This window comes from Myxine glutinosa, chromosome 3 (assembly GCF_964187855.1).
Source record: "Myxine glutinosa chromosome 3, kmMyxGlut1.1, whole genome shotgun sequence".
NCBI lineage: Eukaryota > Metazoa > Chordata > Myxini > Myxiniformes > Myxinidae > Myxine > Myxine glutinosa.
In genome coordinates, this window is record NC_136263.1 from 153,057,417 (window position 1) to 153,074,633 (window position 17,217).

At 44.8% G+C, this 17,217-nt stretch overlaps 1 protein-coding gene across 8 annotated transcripts in view; it reads left to right on the plus strand.

The window, feature by feature from the left end:
• LOC137423115 (ankyrin repeat and sterile alpha motif domain-containing protein 1B) overlaps positions 1–17,217 on the plus strand; it is a 299,599-nt gene that overhangs the window by 129,578 nt on the left and 152,804 nt on the right. For all 8 annotated transcript variants that reach the window (XM_078774678.1, XM_068109937.2, XM_068109936.2 and 5 more), the window contains 2 exons: positions 10,564–10,678; positions 14,420–14,541. In XM_078774678.1, the coding sequence (XP_078630804.1) occupies positions 10,564–10,678; positions 14,420–14,541 (237 nt within the window). The remainder of the gene's footprint in view (positions 1–10,563; positions 10,679–14,419; positions 14,542–17,217) is intronic.

Below are 17,217 nucleotides of genomic sequence, written 5' to 3' on the forward strand. Positions count from 1 at the left end.
CCTTGAGCAAAAGATAGGGTGAAAAGAACAGAGAGAGGGTGAGATAGAGCGGCAGAGCAGGATTTTAGGACCCGTGGGCTGATGCCGTCTGGTCCAGTTGCAGAATCAGAGTCGAGGTTTGACAAAAACTCCTCCACCTTGTCAGGAGAGAAGGACACAGAGTTCAGGAGCAGTTGGGTTCGACTGGGAAAGGTGGGAACAGAGAGAGATGGGTTTGGGACTAAGGATTTTGAGGCAAACACAGAGTTGAGGCATTCGGCTTTGTCACGTGCGATGTCAACTGTGTGGCCATTTGAGCTAAGGGAGGGGATGGAGGGGGAACAAACACCAGAAACGGATTTGACCAGATGCCACCAGGATTTGGAGGAAGGAGACAGATTTGAGAGTTCATTCTTGAGTGAGGAGAGATAGTGCTTCCTGGCACTCCTGAGGGTAGACACACACTTGTTCCGAGCTTGGTGGAAGGAACTGAGATTGCCTTCAGTTGGATTAGCCTTCCAAGAGGCAAAGGCAAGTTGTTTCAGGGCAACTGCCTCCCCACAAGATTCAGTGTACCATGGACGGGAGGAAGGGTAAGACAACTGAAGGCGAGATGGGATAAATCTGTGCATGAGAGAGATCAGTTTGCTTTGGAAGAATTCCCAGGAAGAATTGATGTCAGAGGCAGTGGAGATGGGAGACCAATCCAGACGATTGATGGCTGCTTGAAGACCGTCCCAGTCGGCCTGAGTGAAATGCCAGACTCGTCAACGCTGAGGAGGCTCTCTGAGAATGGCCAGAGAGATGTCCACTTTGACAAGCACATGATCAGAAGAAGCGATTGGAGCAGAAGAAGAGCAGCAGACATTAGCAGGGAAGTTTGTCATAACCAAGTCTAGAAGAGAAGATACTCCATTGGCTGAGATCCGGGTCGGGAAATTGACAGATTGTGTCAATCCCAGTGAGTCACAGAAGTCCTTTGCTGAGGTGCCATGACTGGTGAGAGAGGAACCCACACCCAACCAGGTGGCATGATGACAGTTGAAGTCACCACATATGAGGAAGAGAGAGTTGGGATGAGTGGATAGAAGTTGGTCCATGTTGTCAGACAGTGAAATGTAGATGGAGTCATCACTGTTTGGGGGACGGTACAGAACACATATGAACAAAAGGTGGGAGCGGAGAGGGAGCCGTAGCCAGAGGTACTCCTGGGGGTGAGGAGGAAAGATGGCAGTGCAAGGAGAGTGAGGAAGAGAGTTTTTGATAAAGATAGCCACCCCACCACCAGGCCGAGGCTCAGGTCTATCATACCGGAGGAGGGAGTAACCAGGAAGAGATATTAAGGAATCAGAGACATCTTGAGGGAGGAAAGTCTCTGTTAAGCAGATCAAGTCTGGATTGTCAGAAGCAACCTGTATGGAGAGATCAGTCAGGTTTGAGCGAAGGCCCCGGATGTTTGAGGTCCATACCGTTAATGAAGAGAGAGGGGGAGCATCAGGTACAGGACAGGGGAGGGGAGGAGTAGGGTAAGATGAAGGATGAGAGGGGGAGGTAGGGAGAGCAGTTGATAGTGTGTCAGATATTGCAGAAGAGTTCCAAGAAAGGGAAGGATGAGGAGGATGAAAGGTTTGATGGTGAAGGGATGAGGCACAGTGAGGGGTTGTTTAAGGGGGGGGCAGAGGAAAGTAGAAGGTTTGGGGGGGTGGAGGTATGAGATAGAAGGGAGACGAAGTGGGGAGGAGGCAGCTTGGAGGAGGAGGGGGGAGGAGGGAGAATTGGAGAGGAATGGTATGGGGGGAGAATTGAATGGGAGGGGTTAGGGGGGAGTTTTGAAGGGGAGGAGTGAGGGGGGAGTTTAGGCGGGGAGGCGCAAGGGGGGAGTTTTGGAGGGAAGGGGCAAGGGGGAAGTTTAGAAGTGGAGGGACAAGGGGGGAGTTTAGGAGTGTAGGGGCAAGGGGGGGGATTTGGAGGGGAGGGGCAAGGGGGGAGTTTAGGAGGGCAAGGGCAAGGGGGGAGTTCAGGAGTGGAGGGGCAAGGGGGGGGATTTGGAGGGGAGGGGCAAGGGGGGAGTTTAAGAGGGGAAGGGCAAGGGGGGAGTTCAGGAGTGGAGGGGCAAGGGGGGAGTTTAGGAGTGTAGGTGCAAGGGGGGGGATTTGGATGGGAGGTGCAAGGGGGGGGGATTTGGATGGGAGGGGCAAGAGGGGAGTTTAGAAAGTGGATGATTAATGAAAGACGAACATTGATAACAAATTGGGTTTGTTGTGATTTTCAAGTTAGCAATCCGATTCAGAACGATGGAGGAGGAATGGAATGAATGTGAATTTAGACCATGTAGTGAGGGAGACGTATAAGATATTGAATTTCTTTTTTTTGAAGTGGAATGCATTGGAGAGGAAATTGAGAAAAGCCTTTTAAATAGGAAGAAAAACAGCGTGTTGTAATATACCACTGAAATAAACACAGAAGGGGAAAGGTTAAACATATTTAAATAATATTTAAACAGAACTGTGAACAATCTTCTATGCACAAAATACCAACGGGGGAGAGCCGAGAGGGACCACCACGAGTCACGTGAACAGGGCAAACGGTGGATGGCAAGGAGATAATGGGGGCGGGGCGAACAGCACACCTGGACAGAAAATACAGGATGAGACAACAGTACACGTGGAGAAAGGAAAATAAATGTTTTTGTTTTTTTTTTGTTTTTTTGTTTGTTTGTTTTTTGGGGTGGGGGGGTGGGGATTTAGAACGTTAGACAGAGTATTATGTTCGGGGTAGAAGGGAAAAAACTAAGAGCCAAGCAAAACACGCCTAAGTTAACAAAACACCGACGGGGGTACAACTACAAGGCCACACACGAGGAGCAGATCACGATTAATTAATTACGAGTTACAGGAAATTCAAACCAAAACTAACTATAATCAAACAATAATGCATGGACGATAAAATAACGAGTTGAAATTTGACAATCTATCTGGGGAAATGGGGGAGAAACACGTGGTCGAAGAATGAACGAACGAATAAGAATGAATAAACGAATGAGCACAGAGAAGGTAATGTCTTATTTTTTTTGTTTTTTTGAGTTGAGATTTACATAAGGAAGTAGGCTATGGGGTGAAAAGACTGCGAAAACAGAGAACGAAAGTTATTGGTTTCACAAAAGACGGACCGCTGAGAGAAAAACAAAGCCTCAAGGTTGTACAGTGTTCACTGTACAAGGCCTCAAGACACGACACGAATTAACACGATTTTCAATACAGGTATGAAAGATTTGCACCAAAAATCTTCGTCGGGACAATATACGTACATACACCATAAAATAAATACAGTTATAACGAAAATACAAATGGGAACAATTACTTAACTTCGATTTCGATGGAGAGCGTGTAGAGCTGCGAATAAACGAACCCTCGCCAGCAAGACCGGAAACGGAAGTCAACCAGCAAGTCAACCAGCCAAACGGAAGTCAACCAGCAACCGAACCCTTGCCAGCAAGACCCCTTCTTATTGAGAAAGATCACTTAGCTTCGAAAGCGTGAGCGCATGGAACAGCTTCGAAAAGACGTGACCTGATTTTCAAGTCAGACACTCGTTTAAAAACGATAGAGGAGGGGTGGAATGAAGGTGAGTTTAGAGCATGTAGGGAGGAAGAATTGTAAGAGATTGAATATTTTTTTGAAGTGGACACTCCGAGAATGACACCCCTCCCCCCACACCCCGCCCCTCCAAGAATGACAGCAAAAGGAGGCGTTGGCTGGTGAGCACATCAATGAGAATGCGCTATTACAAGTCAAAGGGCAGGCCACGACCTTTGCTCCCATGAACTCTAATCCCCAAAGTCTCCGCCCTGCTCAAGCTGCTTAAAAGGCTGAACACCAGACCAATCGTCGCTGTTGAAATGCTTTGAGGACCTAGAGACAACTTGCCTGCCTGGTCGTTCCATCAAAGAGGGACTACCATTGGAGTCTGCGCTGGAGCCAGGATGCGCTGCGCCATATGGTGCTGGGAGAATGGCATAACGAGTGTTTGAGCACGAAGCAGGGGCGAATGAGCCAGGAGGGCCTAAGCACAAGGAGATAGGTCCATACTGACACACTTTTCTCGTGCGATCCCTACAAAAATTCCTAATTATTCTCGCTGGACTCGCAAAGAGCTCCAGCACTTGTAAAGAACAGTCTTGCCTCTTGACCCTTCTGGGCGAGACTTTACATATGTACCTCACATTTCTTTCTAAGAATACATCGCCCACGTTGTCTCACTTGCATTCACACCCTTCTACTTTCCTTACCCCTTCTTATTCTTCATTTGCTGCCCATTTCGGGATTGGCACATGTCAGTCGTCTGCCGTGCCAAGTCAATAGCCTAACCCGTTCCTTGCTCTACATCTATCTTCTCTTTCTATTTACGTTTCTTCAGTATGATTCTGCTGGCGCCATGTCCTGTGTATAGCTAATTAAGGTCAGATTGTAGAAGGGGAATAAGCACTAAGGGTGAGAATCTGTTCTTTTGTGCCTTTTCTTGATTGTTTGCTGTATATGTGTATGTGTGTACAACAACAAACAACAGGCATTTTAAGGCCATATTCCCTGCTAGAGTGGGGGTTAGCCTTGCGGTCCCCATGACAATCTTCTCCATTTTGCCCTATTTTCTGCATCTCTCCTTGTTAACCCCCATGCCCGCATTTCTTCTTCCACCACCTTTAGCCAAGTCTTTCTCAGTCATCCTGTCCTCTACTTTCTTCTACATTCATTTCCATCATTCTTCTCAACCAGTCACTTTCATCCTTCCTCAACACATGACCAAACCATCTCAACCTGTTTGTCTTCACAGCATCCATCACAGGCTCTATTCCCATCATCTTTCGCAATTCATCATTTGTTTTCCTCTCTCTTAACGATACTCTACACATCCACTGAACCATTTGCATTTCCACCCTTTCCAGCCTTCGTTGCTGCTCTACGTTCATTACCCATGTCTCACTCCCATAAATCATAACACTTCTCACAGATGCAGCATACACCTTTCCCTTCAGCTTCAACGACATTCCCCTCCTCATCAGCACGCCACTCAGTTCCCGAAACTTCTTCCATGTGCATCTCACTCCAGCAACCGTTGCCGTGTCTGATCCACCTTCTCCATTCAGCATGTCTCCGAGGTAGCAAAATGTTTTCACACCTTCCAGCTTCACGCTGTCTCCAAGATCCAACTCAACATTTGCTCCATCTGCAGCTCCCTCTGTGCACACCTTACACTTGAATGTATCTGCCACACTGGATAGTGGATAATGACCCTCTCAGACCACTACATTTTTGATGAACCATTTTTGTGTGTGTGTGTGTGTGTGTGTGTGTGTGTGTGTGTGTGTGTGTGTGTGTGTGTGTGTGTGTGTGTGTGTGTGTGTGTGTTTGTGTATATATATATGTATATATATATATATATATATATATATATTTTGTTACGGAACCGGAGTACGGCACTCCCCTTAGGGGGGGGTGGGGGGGGCGGTTAATCCCCCCTTCTATTTTCACTGGCCGTCTCCACTCCTGACGCTACACAGCTACCTCCGGAAAGGCAGGTGCGCAGCCCCGTTCGTACCGCGGACAGATGTTAATTGCCGAGCGGTTTTAGCAACCGCGGCACGAACTATTAACAAGGACTAGACCCGATTCCTGAACGTTGGCCAAATCGTGCCACAGGTGTCCAATGAAGGAAATCACAAAGACGACCGAATGTGAAGAAGAATCAGAACAAAGGTGGGAAATACAAATATGATTTATTTACTACTTACTATTTACACAATCAAAGAAACCAAGGAAGAAGGAAGAATAAGAAAATAATTGCAGAAAGAGGGACGGACCAGAAGGACACAGTGCAACGCTAGCTTACATATGGCAGTCTTACTTACAAACCCAGGACAGAACAAACAAGACAAACTCACTTACACGAATGGGGAATTCTCAGGCAGGAATGGCGGGAAGGATGCGAAGGTGGGACCACAAGGCACAGCAAGCGGATCCGCTCCGGGCGGGAAGCGAAGAGCCGGCAGTTCCTTGTTTTCGGCTTTACACCGCACACCGGCAGGGTCACTTGCTGCCCCGTCAGGGCTTCACGCGGCTGGTTGAAATGGGGCTGGTTGAAGCGGCTCTCTGCAGAAATCTCTCTTGTGCAGAACTCAGCTGGGTCACGCATCTGCCGCGAAAAGGCTTGCGCGGGCGCTTATATAACGCGCTTCAAGATCAATGCGCGCCATGCCCGTGATGGTATCTCATCAGCCCTGGTTGGCTGGTGGGGGCTCGCTGGCTCCACCTTTGATGACGAGGTGGTGCCACGCCCATGATCCGACGGCTCCTCCTCCTTCTTCTCCAGCTTAACCATGTGCGTAATGGAGGTTTTGGGGCGATTTGAGCGAGCCCCAGCCAAAGGGCAGCGAACGCTGCTGGCAATTGCGTTTTGGTGGCAATTGAAAGGGGATTCTACCTTATTTCATTTGGTGCAATGCAGTGTCAACTAGTGGGAACAGAGCCTTAAACTAATACACATAATAAGGAGATAACTACTGAACAGGGAGATCTATGATTTGCTACGTGATTGTATATGGCCTAACTAAGGGACGACCTTTGACCTTTACACATAACACGGAGGGTGATATTTTACAACAATTCATTACACTACAATAAAAAAACACAGCAATTCTCACATCCACAACAATATGTGTGTGTGTGTGTGTGTGTGTGTGTGTGTGTGTGTGTGTGTGTGTGTGTGTGTGTGTGTGTGTGTGTGTGTGTGTGTGTGTGTGTGTGTGTGTGTGTGTGTCTTTCATGATTGGTTACTGTGTTTGCAAGTACATGTTCACCTTATTTGGCAAACGATTTGTTTCCATCCTGCATTTTTCATCTCGTTCTTCATTGGCTCAATTTATTGTGATGGATTAGATAGACGGGAAGTTCTGTATTCTTCGGTTATGCTCGGCCATACATAATAAATAAACGAGTGTGCACTGAGGGTACATGCCACAATTCGCATCGCCAATTCACCGGAAAGGTATGGCGTTTGTAAAAGAGCGAGGACCCTGCCAGGTTTGGCGGTATGAATTGGCGTCCGTAGTTGCTTGTCAACCGTCGGGCCACAGACTTATCTGTGGCACGGCAGCCTGCAGGGCCGGAGTTCAGGAGGAGTTTGAGAAGTCACTCGTGTGGTTAAACCCGTACCCTGGTTCCGCAACAATATTTAATGATTTTTGGTAGCATTGTTTACAACGATGACTTATGGCCGAACATACTCACTCACTTAGCCTATGTGCAAGGGCGTCGATCGCTATGGAAAATTGGGGACGGGGGTGTAGGATAGGGACATGTGAGTCCATAGCGAGAAGCTAATACGGCGTGGGGTCTGGGGTCCGTTTTTGAATCTGTACACATTATGGCTGCTTGTGCTACCTTTTCTAGGAAAATTATTTTAGGGAGATTTGGGAGGGATGAGTTGTCAACTTTATTTATGTGTGCTGCATAGTCCAGAAATAAAGGAATAGGAACCAAAAAACCCCCCAAAAAACCGAGAAGTAGGCATGAAAGAAATCAGAACAGTCAAACAACCTAAAAATCCAATTGAGAGAGTAAGTGGTGAGAACAGCAAGGGTGTGTTCTCTTAGCAAACTGCTTGCTGTCGCTTGCCAAGTGGCTTGCTTGATTAGAGCGCTTACGCAAACACTCCAATGGAACTGAACACTCAGCACCACTTAACAGCATGGCGGTCTCCATGGGCACCACTTAACAGCATGGCGGTCTCCATCGGCACCACTTAACAGCATGGCAGTCCCCATTGGCACCACTTAACAGCGTGGCGGTCTCCATGGGCACCACTTAACAGCGTGGCGGTCTCCATGGGCACCACTTAACAGCATGGCGGTCTCCATCGGCACCATTTAACAGCATGGCGGTCCCCATCGGCACCACTTAACAGCGTGGCGGTCTCCATGTGCACCACTTAACAGCATGGCGGTCTCCATGGGCACCACTTAACGGCATGGCAGTCTCCATTGGCAACAATTAACGGCATGGCGGTCTCCATTGGCACCACTTAACGGCATGGCGGTCTCCATTTTCACCACTTAACGGCATGGCGGTCTCCATTGGCAACACTTAACGGCATGGCGGTCTCCATTGGCACCACTTAACGGCATGGCGGTCTCCATTGGCACCACTTAACGGCATGGTGGTCTCCGTTGGCACCACTTAACGGCATGGCGGTCTCAGTTGGCACCACTTAACAGCATGGCGGTCTCCATTGGCACCACTTAACAGCATGGCGGTCTCCATGTAAACAATGCTATCGTGGTACTTCAACATGTTGTCAGGGTCGTCGTTTTCAGTTGTGTTGCAGTGGCTACAGAGTACGGTGAAGAGGGAAAGAAAGACAAATAAATGGGGCGTTGGAGGGAGGAGGCCCCTACCAAGCTTACCCGTTGTCTTATGAGTTATGATGTTTTGTGAGATGCTATGCATGTTTCAATAATAATACGAGTACAGTATACATAACAGGGTGGAGGGGTATGCTCCTGACCATATATAAATATAAATAAATAATAAATAGATGCTTTTAGTCCCCCTGGCAAGTTTGGTTGAGATTGGATAACTCATGACCAATGCATCGACCAATGGCAAACACCAAATGGCGTATTTTAGTTTGATGATGATGTAGTTTGTAAGTACAAGCCCTCATGTGTTGCCAAATAGCGCTCTCAAGAGCCGGTCCATGCATGATATGAGAAGGTTCGCGATGTGGAACAGTTGTGGCCAAATATATTAAATTATGTTCAAGCCATACGACATTTAGGCAGGTAAATAATGTTCCCAAAAAGCATAGAATCCATTAATATTCCACCCGCTAAATAATTAATTTCTCTGTCAAACTTTTCATCAAATATATTAAATCAATTTCAAGGAAAATTGCTTTATAATCCTGTGTGCATACACATTTGTTTTTTTTCAAACAAAAAATTGGTTGAGTGGGGAGGGGGTGGGGAGCAATTGATATGCTGTCATCTTCCTTCCCCCTCCCCCTTCCCCCCCCCCTCCACCTTTGCCACCTCATGCTGACTGACGCCCATGCCATGCCATGCCTATGCTGCTGTTCATGGCTGCCGCCACCCCGTATTGCTTGCTGCAACATATCACGTGCGGACCAGCACATGAGAGCGCTAGGTGACCAGACATGAGGGCTTGTCTAGTTGCACATCATACCAACTAAATTACTGTAATGGTGATGGGAATCGGGCAATTGGGGCAAAATTTGAGGGGGCAATTCTTCCGCCCGAATGGTCACCAATTTATCGATGGAAGGTCCTCGGATCGAGAAGGTCTTCCACCGGGAAAGCCCAAATCGTCTTTACTTCTGTTTCCGATGCACCAATCTCAAACAGCAATTAGCACAATTTATTTACTTTCCATCACTGGCATTCAATTATTTATATTAAAAATGAAATTAATGATATTATATTGTGCTCCATTTATTTTCTAAGATTATTCTTGGTTATTTTTATTCCGTGATCTGTAAATTCACAGAAAAGACGAGCAGGAAGCATTCCTACATTGCCTTCTTCATTGCCGCTATCCTTGACAGGCCCATTTATGTTTGCATCAGTGGTATGACATGAGTATTTCCATCATCATCATCATCAATCAGGCATTTTATCAGTGGCACTGATCCACCAAGTGTCACTCTGAACTGTCAGATGGCAAGGGGATCGACAAATTAATTGGTGATAAATCATACCATTCCTCCATGAAATTAAACTCCAAGTTACAATAATAACTCTATCTTTCTGACGAGGATGGAATGTAGAAGCAGTGAATCGGAGCGAAATTCGATAATTCCCTGGGTTGGTTGTTAGCCGAACTGCCATGATCGGGAAAACAATATTGATGAAGATTTCTAATGATGAAATTTGCACATACAAAGTAGAAGTTAATTTTGAAATGTCTACTTATGGCCACAATTTTGAGCAAACTGGGGACAAATCTTTCTTGTGCCGTCCAATTCATTTCATGATTCATTTCATGATGGCATTTGATTGCTGTATCTGCTTCATTTTAATAATTGCAAGTTGACTATGATGGTAAGGATGAGGAATTCCTCGAATGCTGATGACTTTCTCGGTTTCTTTTGTGAATAGGATAAATAGTTAATGAGCAATCTACTTGGGGTTTCAGAATGTATTTTGAGTCGTGGGAAGGGATGAGGGATGAGGGATGAGGGAGGAGGAGGTATTTTTGTTGTGCAATACTCTATAGTCTATCTTATCAAAGCGGTGGGATATCTCTATCTTTGAGAATTGCTGACACATGAATCTGATTACGATAAACAAGTGATTCAACAGATAGCGTAAACATTCAGAGAACAGTCATAATGCTGAGGTTCAGAGCATTATGTCCTAAAGGAAGGAAAGAACAGACTTTAATTGAGTAATTTGATTTCTTTTTCCATTTTTTGTAATGTTCCTTTGTTCGCGCCTAATCCATTGAAAAATGTCTGAGGTCATTGTATGAGAATATTCCGCAACACACTTTTGTATGCGTGCCATTGTAGGGAGTGGAGAGTGCCAGGCACATGCTGATTGTGACTGAATCTGAAAATCCATATGAGCTACTCTCTGCTGCTGAAACCAAAGTTCCACATTGTCATGGACTACCAAAGAGCGCAGGTCTTTTACCACCTCCTGCTTTCCGACTGCACCCTTCTTCCCAATCAATTTGTGGTGTTGCCTCTCTCCCTCTCCCTTTCTCTGCCCCCTCTCGCTTTCTGTCCTGCTCTCTCTCTCTCTCCCTCTCCCTTTCTCTGCCCCCTCTCGCTTTCTCTCCTGCTCTCTCTCTCTCTCTCTCTCTCTCTCTGTCTCTCTCTCTCTCTCTCTCTCTCTCTGTCTCTCTGTCTCTCTGTCTCTCTCTCCTTCTCTCCCTCCCTACCTGTCCTCCACCTTCTTCTTCCTCTTCATCTTCTTCTTCTACTCCTCTCTTATTAGTCCCCTACGGGTGTACACCGGAGGGGACTATAGGTTTGCACTCAATCCCTCCGTCTGTCAGTCTGTCCGTCCGTCACGCAAAGAACAGCTTTCCGGACTTTTTTCTAAACGCTTAATGCTAATGATTTCAAACTTGGTACATGGTTTCCTCATGATAAGTTACAGATCAAGTTCGAACTTCATGACGTTTCGATCATTTTTGACAAAGTTATGGCACTTTGAACTTTGGTAATTTCCCCAACAGTTTTCCGGACGACAGACTGCCGGTAGGGGAGGGGACATGTATTGCAGCGCAATACTCAGAATGCTTGTTTATTTATTTTTCTTCCTTTTCTTCTTCTTCTCCTCCTTTCTTCCTCCCTCTCTTCTTTTCTCTCTTTTCTCTAGCACCGTATCACAATTTAAGGATGCTCGCATATGCCTTGTCATGCTGCTTCTGTGCATTTGTGCTGATATGGATGTTCTTTGAGGTTGTTCAAGGAGCACTGATGCAACACACATTCTCAAATGTTAATGTATTTCTATTGTGTGCATGTAAGTACCTCCGCTATGCGTGGGCATTTTAAACAATGTGCTGTTAATTTTAACCTTTGCAATTTGGAACAGTTTGTGTTGGTATATTCTGCATTTAGACTTGTGGATGAAGTAAATTGAGCTGGGAAGAAATAGCCTCTCAAATCAAACCTTATTATACAAAAGCACAAACAGTTTAGAAATCAATTATATTTTTACATTTCATATTCATTCAGTGGAATTATACTTTTGTTCCTTTTCTTTTTGGGCACAAATTTTCCAAAACATTGTTCTTTCATGTGCAGCACAATGCTCCAAGTAGCATCAATGGATGAGGATGCGGCTGTGCCGCTGATACTGTCCATGCACACTGTAGTTGAGGATGATAGTTTGTAGCCAGGCCAAGAATTCAACCCAGGCTAGACGGCTCAGAGACCCTGGCAGACCCTGTTTTTTTTTTTGGTGAATGGATTTGTTTTTGTTTTTTAAGAAAAGTTTTAAGTTTCTAGTCCTTCAGAGGTGTGTGTGTGTGTGTGTGTGTGTGTGTGTGTGTGTGTGTGTGTGTGTGTGTGTGTGTGTGTGTGTGTGTGTGTGTGTGTGTGTGTGTGTGTGTGTGTGTGTGTGTGTGTGTGTGTGTGTGTGTGTGTGTGTGTGTGTGTGTGTGTGTCGGTCGGTCGGTCGGTCGGTCTCTCCCTCCATTTGCGGGTTTCCGGAGGTGGAACGAAGTCCTCCCAGGACCCAAAGTGTCCATCTCCACTTCGGTAAGGGATCACAGTTCATGGACCAAGCTGTTCAACTTTTTCATAGTTTTGTTCCTTTCAGGATCGTCACCGAACCCCAGATTGCCTCCAATTGTAGTTCATTTGTGGTAATATTCCCAGGGATGGTTTTCAAAATCTTAGTGAGGTTCTTCTTCATCATTCCTGTTCCAACTATCAATGGTACCATTTTGATGCTCTTCAGCTTCCAAGATCTCTTGACCTCATTTTTGAGGTCCTGGTATTTGGTCATTTTCTTGTGCACGTGTGCGTATTCATGTGCGTGTTTAAACAGCTTCAATGTTTACCCTCGCCAGAGGAGAGCGTATTGCATTTGAGTCCGTTTGTATGTTTGTTTGTCTGTTTGTCTGTCTGTCTGTCTTTTTGTCCGCACAGAATAAATATCATTTTCTCTGCAACCATTGGTCCGATTGACAGGAAATTTTCACCTTCGGTGCAACTCCACCTGTAGAATTTTTAAATCATAATTATGACCTCATAGGTCACGTGGTTCGGCCGCCAACTTGGAAAAACCAAAAAACTTTGCACCTCTATATCTCCAAAAGCACTGAATAGACAAAATTGAGACATGGCTCATTTTAAAGAACTCTCCATGGGGAATAAAATAGGTCCATGATGATGTCATAGGTGCCTCCATTATGACGTCATAATTCGACAAGTACAAAACTTCATCCAATCGAGATGAAATTTCTTGAGCATAATCTAGGAATAAATTAGTTTAGAAAAAAAAAGATCACGTCATCGGTCACGTGGTTCGGCCGCCATATCTGATTTAACTCAAAGGCCTTAAAAAACACTGAAAATACATCCTGGCGAGGGTCTGCAATCTCTGATTGCTCTTTTTCTTGTTGATTTATGATTTGTCGATAGTGTCTATTCAATAGAACAGAATGGACCATGTTGGGCAGCATTGAATAGAACAGAATGGACCATGATGGAGGAGGCATTCATCCTACAGCTTCAATAGACTGGTCTCAGTAATCCGTTCTCAAGTTATAACACGACAAACAGACAGACAGACACGGCTCCTTTTATAATACAGATTGTGTCCAAGTCTTATTGAAGAATGTCTACTCGTACATAGGTTGCATGAAAGGTAAAGATATTAAAGCACATTGGGCAAATTTATTTTGAGGTACAGAACAACAAACAGACACCTACCTGTCTGGGCACCACGAGTTAAACAATCGTTCCACGACATAAATCATAAATATTATCAGCTAAGAGGTATGGCTCTCATTTTAATATGTAGCCCATTTGTCGGTGCGAATGTGTAATCGCTGTGGATTGTCTGTTATGCTGAATGAGGGTTGGCCTGTTTGGTGTTCCCACCTGGATACTCATCTCGTGATGTTGATTCCATGTTAGAACTTTTTTAAAATGTGATTTTGTTGTCGTTGCCCTTCAACGTCCATTGTTGTTCGTGTTTAAGTACCCTCTCTCCGACTGCTGATGAATGTATGTTACATGGCTGCAAGCCTTAGACACCACAACAAAACAGATTTGTGTTCAACAAGAGGGGGGTTCTTCAAATAATTTCTTAAAGACACAGAACTGATGTAGAATGTCCAATCAACATCGCCTTGCTTCTTGTTTTGCAGTAGTGTTTCCGAAAACACTATTCGAAATGATTGCAATGTCCAATGGTGCTTGAAATGGGATAGGGTTGATTGCTGCTTCTTCTTTTTTCCATACTCAAATGCTTGAGGCTTATTCCTGTCATGCTTTTGTAAATCCTTTGCTTGTTCCTACAAGCTGTCCAACCAATGGATTATTTAAATATGTATTAAAGCCCATAAAACTGTATTTTAATTAGCCTGGAAACCTCTAAGTTCCTTTTCACAATTGCTTACCTAAGGCATAGCAGCACAGTGATGAGAAAAGTGGACCATTCAATGTGTGTACTTCTTATATACATATACTGTATATATATATATATATATATATATATATATATATATATCACACACACACACACACACACACACACACACACACACACACACACACACACACACACACACACACACACACACACACACACACACACATACACACACACACACGTTTTTTTCTTGCTGCTGATATATTTAATGGATGACTGGAATTGATTGGTATGCGTTTTGCCTTGCAGATGAATTTGTTTTGCCAGTGTCGTCTTCAGACGAGTGCATCAATGCTTCATCTACACCTGATTACTCTCCGCCATCTCCAGCAACAGCATTGCATAATATTGACAGCGTTATCCGACCACAGGTGTGAAACTTGCAAGAGGTTTTTTTAATTTGCAAGCAAACCGGGCGGAGTCTGGAACAAGGCACCTTTTGGCATGTCAGTGTTTTCAGCTCGGGATTGGAGTGCTGGCCTAACATACAAGGGCATTTCAAGTTTGATGTTGACGTTTTATTTCAGGACGTGTAAACATAATAGCACAGCGCTGATATTTTTTATGCCTCAGCCGACGAAGTCGCTGCAGGAATTATGTTTTCGGGTTGTCTGTCCGTACGTCCGTCCATCCTTCATAGGTTTTCGTTACCAAGATAACATAAGAACGGCTGAAGGGATCCAAGTCAAACTTGATAAAAGTATGTATAATGATGCAAAGATGAACAGATTAGATTATGAGGGCAAAGGTCAGAGGTCCCATTCGGTAAAAATTCTGTTACTGTGCGAACTCGTGAACTAGTGATGGGATTTTGACCAAACTTGGTATAAATATATATTATGATACAAATATGAACTGATTCGATTTCAGCCCCAAAGGTGAAAAAACAAACAAAAAAAAACAGGTAAAAATGTGATACTTGAAAACAGCTTAAGGGATTTTAATCAAACTTGGTACAAGTATGTATAATGATGTAATAATGTGGGCGGAGGCACGTCGGTTGACGTCATAGAGTGTCGTCCTAGTTCTCAATGATACTTCCTCTTCTGTCATTGGATTGGCAACGCTTTTTATCGGTTTATGTTTGAAAGCCACATAAACGCACCAGGTGCGAGTCTGTGAATGTCAGCCTGGTCTGAAGGGAAGGAATGGATGGGACATTTAGATATAACATGGATCATGGTTTGAACTGGGCGTCCACAATCGCATTCAGGTGTTGGCCTCATCTTCCATTGAAAAAGTTTTGGAACCCATCTTGCATGAGATGTCCACATCCGGTTAAGCTTCCACTACTCATTGTGGGGCAGACTAAAGCCTTCAGGCTATATGAAGGGGTCAAAAACAAGGTGTTTGTTGTAGGTCGTTGAGTTATTCCAAGCAACCTGCCATTGTTGTGTTCTGTTGAGACTAGGCCTAATATTGCATACCCAGATGGGCTTTCGTGTCTTTAATGTCATCCTCGGAGGATTTTAAGGTTGTGATAGAAAGGTATACAAGTTGGATTCGTGTTGATTCGGAAAAAGGCGGTTGGTCTGAACATCTTGCCAAATATTTGGGGGTTCAATGTGCGACATCAGGAGTCAGTCAACAGGTGTCGACTTCAAAGTTCCCAAGATGAGTCGGAATGCACTTTTTAATCGGGGTTCTGAGAGATTTGTATAAGTGCTGCGGGCCCATACAAGAGTACAATACTCTGCAGTCGAAAGGAGCACCTCTATTATCGTGTTCTGTGTTCTGGCTCACCACCATAGTGTTCTGGCTCCGGCGCCCCACAAAGTCACAGCTATTTGCTGCAGCAGGCCTATACGAGTGCAGCAAACCGTATCTCGTTGATTTGAGATGGTGGTGGAAGACAAGGTTTCCGTCAAAAGTCCCTCATAAATACATGGGGTAGATCTTGTGATGAGGCCGTTTTCCACAGTGACAAAGGTCTAATTCTGCACTAGCAGATTTATTATCCAAATGGAAAGCCGTAACAACAGTTTTAGTTTTGTTCAGCTTGAGCGTATATCTTTCAAAGTATCTGCTGAGTGTGGTCAAGTCACAAGTAAGAGTTTTGCCTAATTTCCACAGGGATTGATATTGTGTAGCCAAAGCAATATCATCAGCATTTATATACTACTTCGACTCCATCTCAGGCAGGCCACAAATGTACATATTAAATAATGGCAGTGACAAGACAGCCTTGAGGGAGACTGGAATTCAGAGACTGTACTCTGCTTATCTGACGATTGAGATGGATCCGAATACGACGGTCAGCATTCAATTTTCTGATGAGCTGGAGTCAGTGATGTAGTTAGGGTTTGTGGTTCCCGGAGCCAAAAGTCACTACTAGTGCCTCACAGGCTCTGGCATAGTCAGGAATATATATGGGGGGGGATATAAAAGAGCCCTAAGCTCCCTCAGCAGACTCAGCAGCAGAGCAATGCTGCCCTACTCTTTTCCGAAGAAGATTGTGGGATCATTCACGTCCACCAACTAATGCTGGCAGACGGGACGCTCAGTTTTACATCCATCGGAGGGACAATCATCGCAAATGTGAAACACCGGGATGACAGTTTATAACTGGGTCGGGACTCAAACCCAGGCCAGACAGATGAGGGTCGAGTGTGCTTACCTCTTGGACATTCTGCCAGCTCAACACACTCGCTGAAGCCTCTCACCACAGTTACCCTTCTGTCCAGACCCCTCGAGTGCCAGCGCCATCTTTGCTTTTTCCCCTCACACGCCTGTCCTCATCATACGTGGGTCGTATGTCATGGCGTAACTTGTGTGTACACACGGGCATGGATTAAGGAAACTCTAGCATGAAAGAGGGAAAAATTAAGGTTACAAGTGACTTGTTAACAATAAAAAATATTGCAAATTTTCAAATTTGGTACAAAATTACCTTTCAGTGTAGAATCAGAATTAAACACACGCAAAAAAAAAAAAACAGAAAAAAATGTTAAAGTGTTAAAAAACTGAATATGCAGCATACATGTACGAGTACATTTGGATTTATTTGGTTACCATGGCAACAGTGTGCAATGCTTCAAAACATTGCC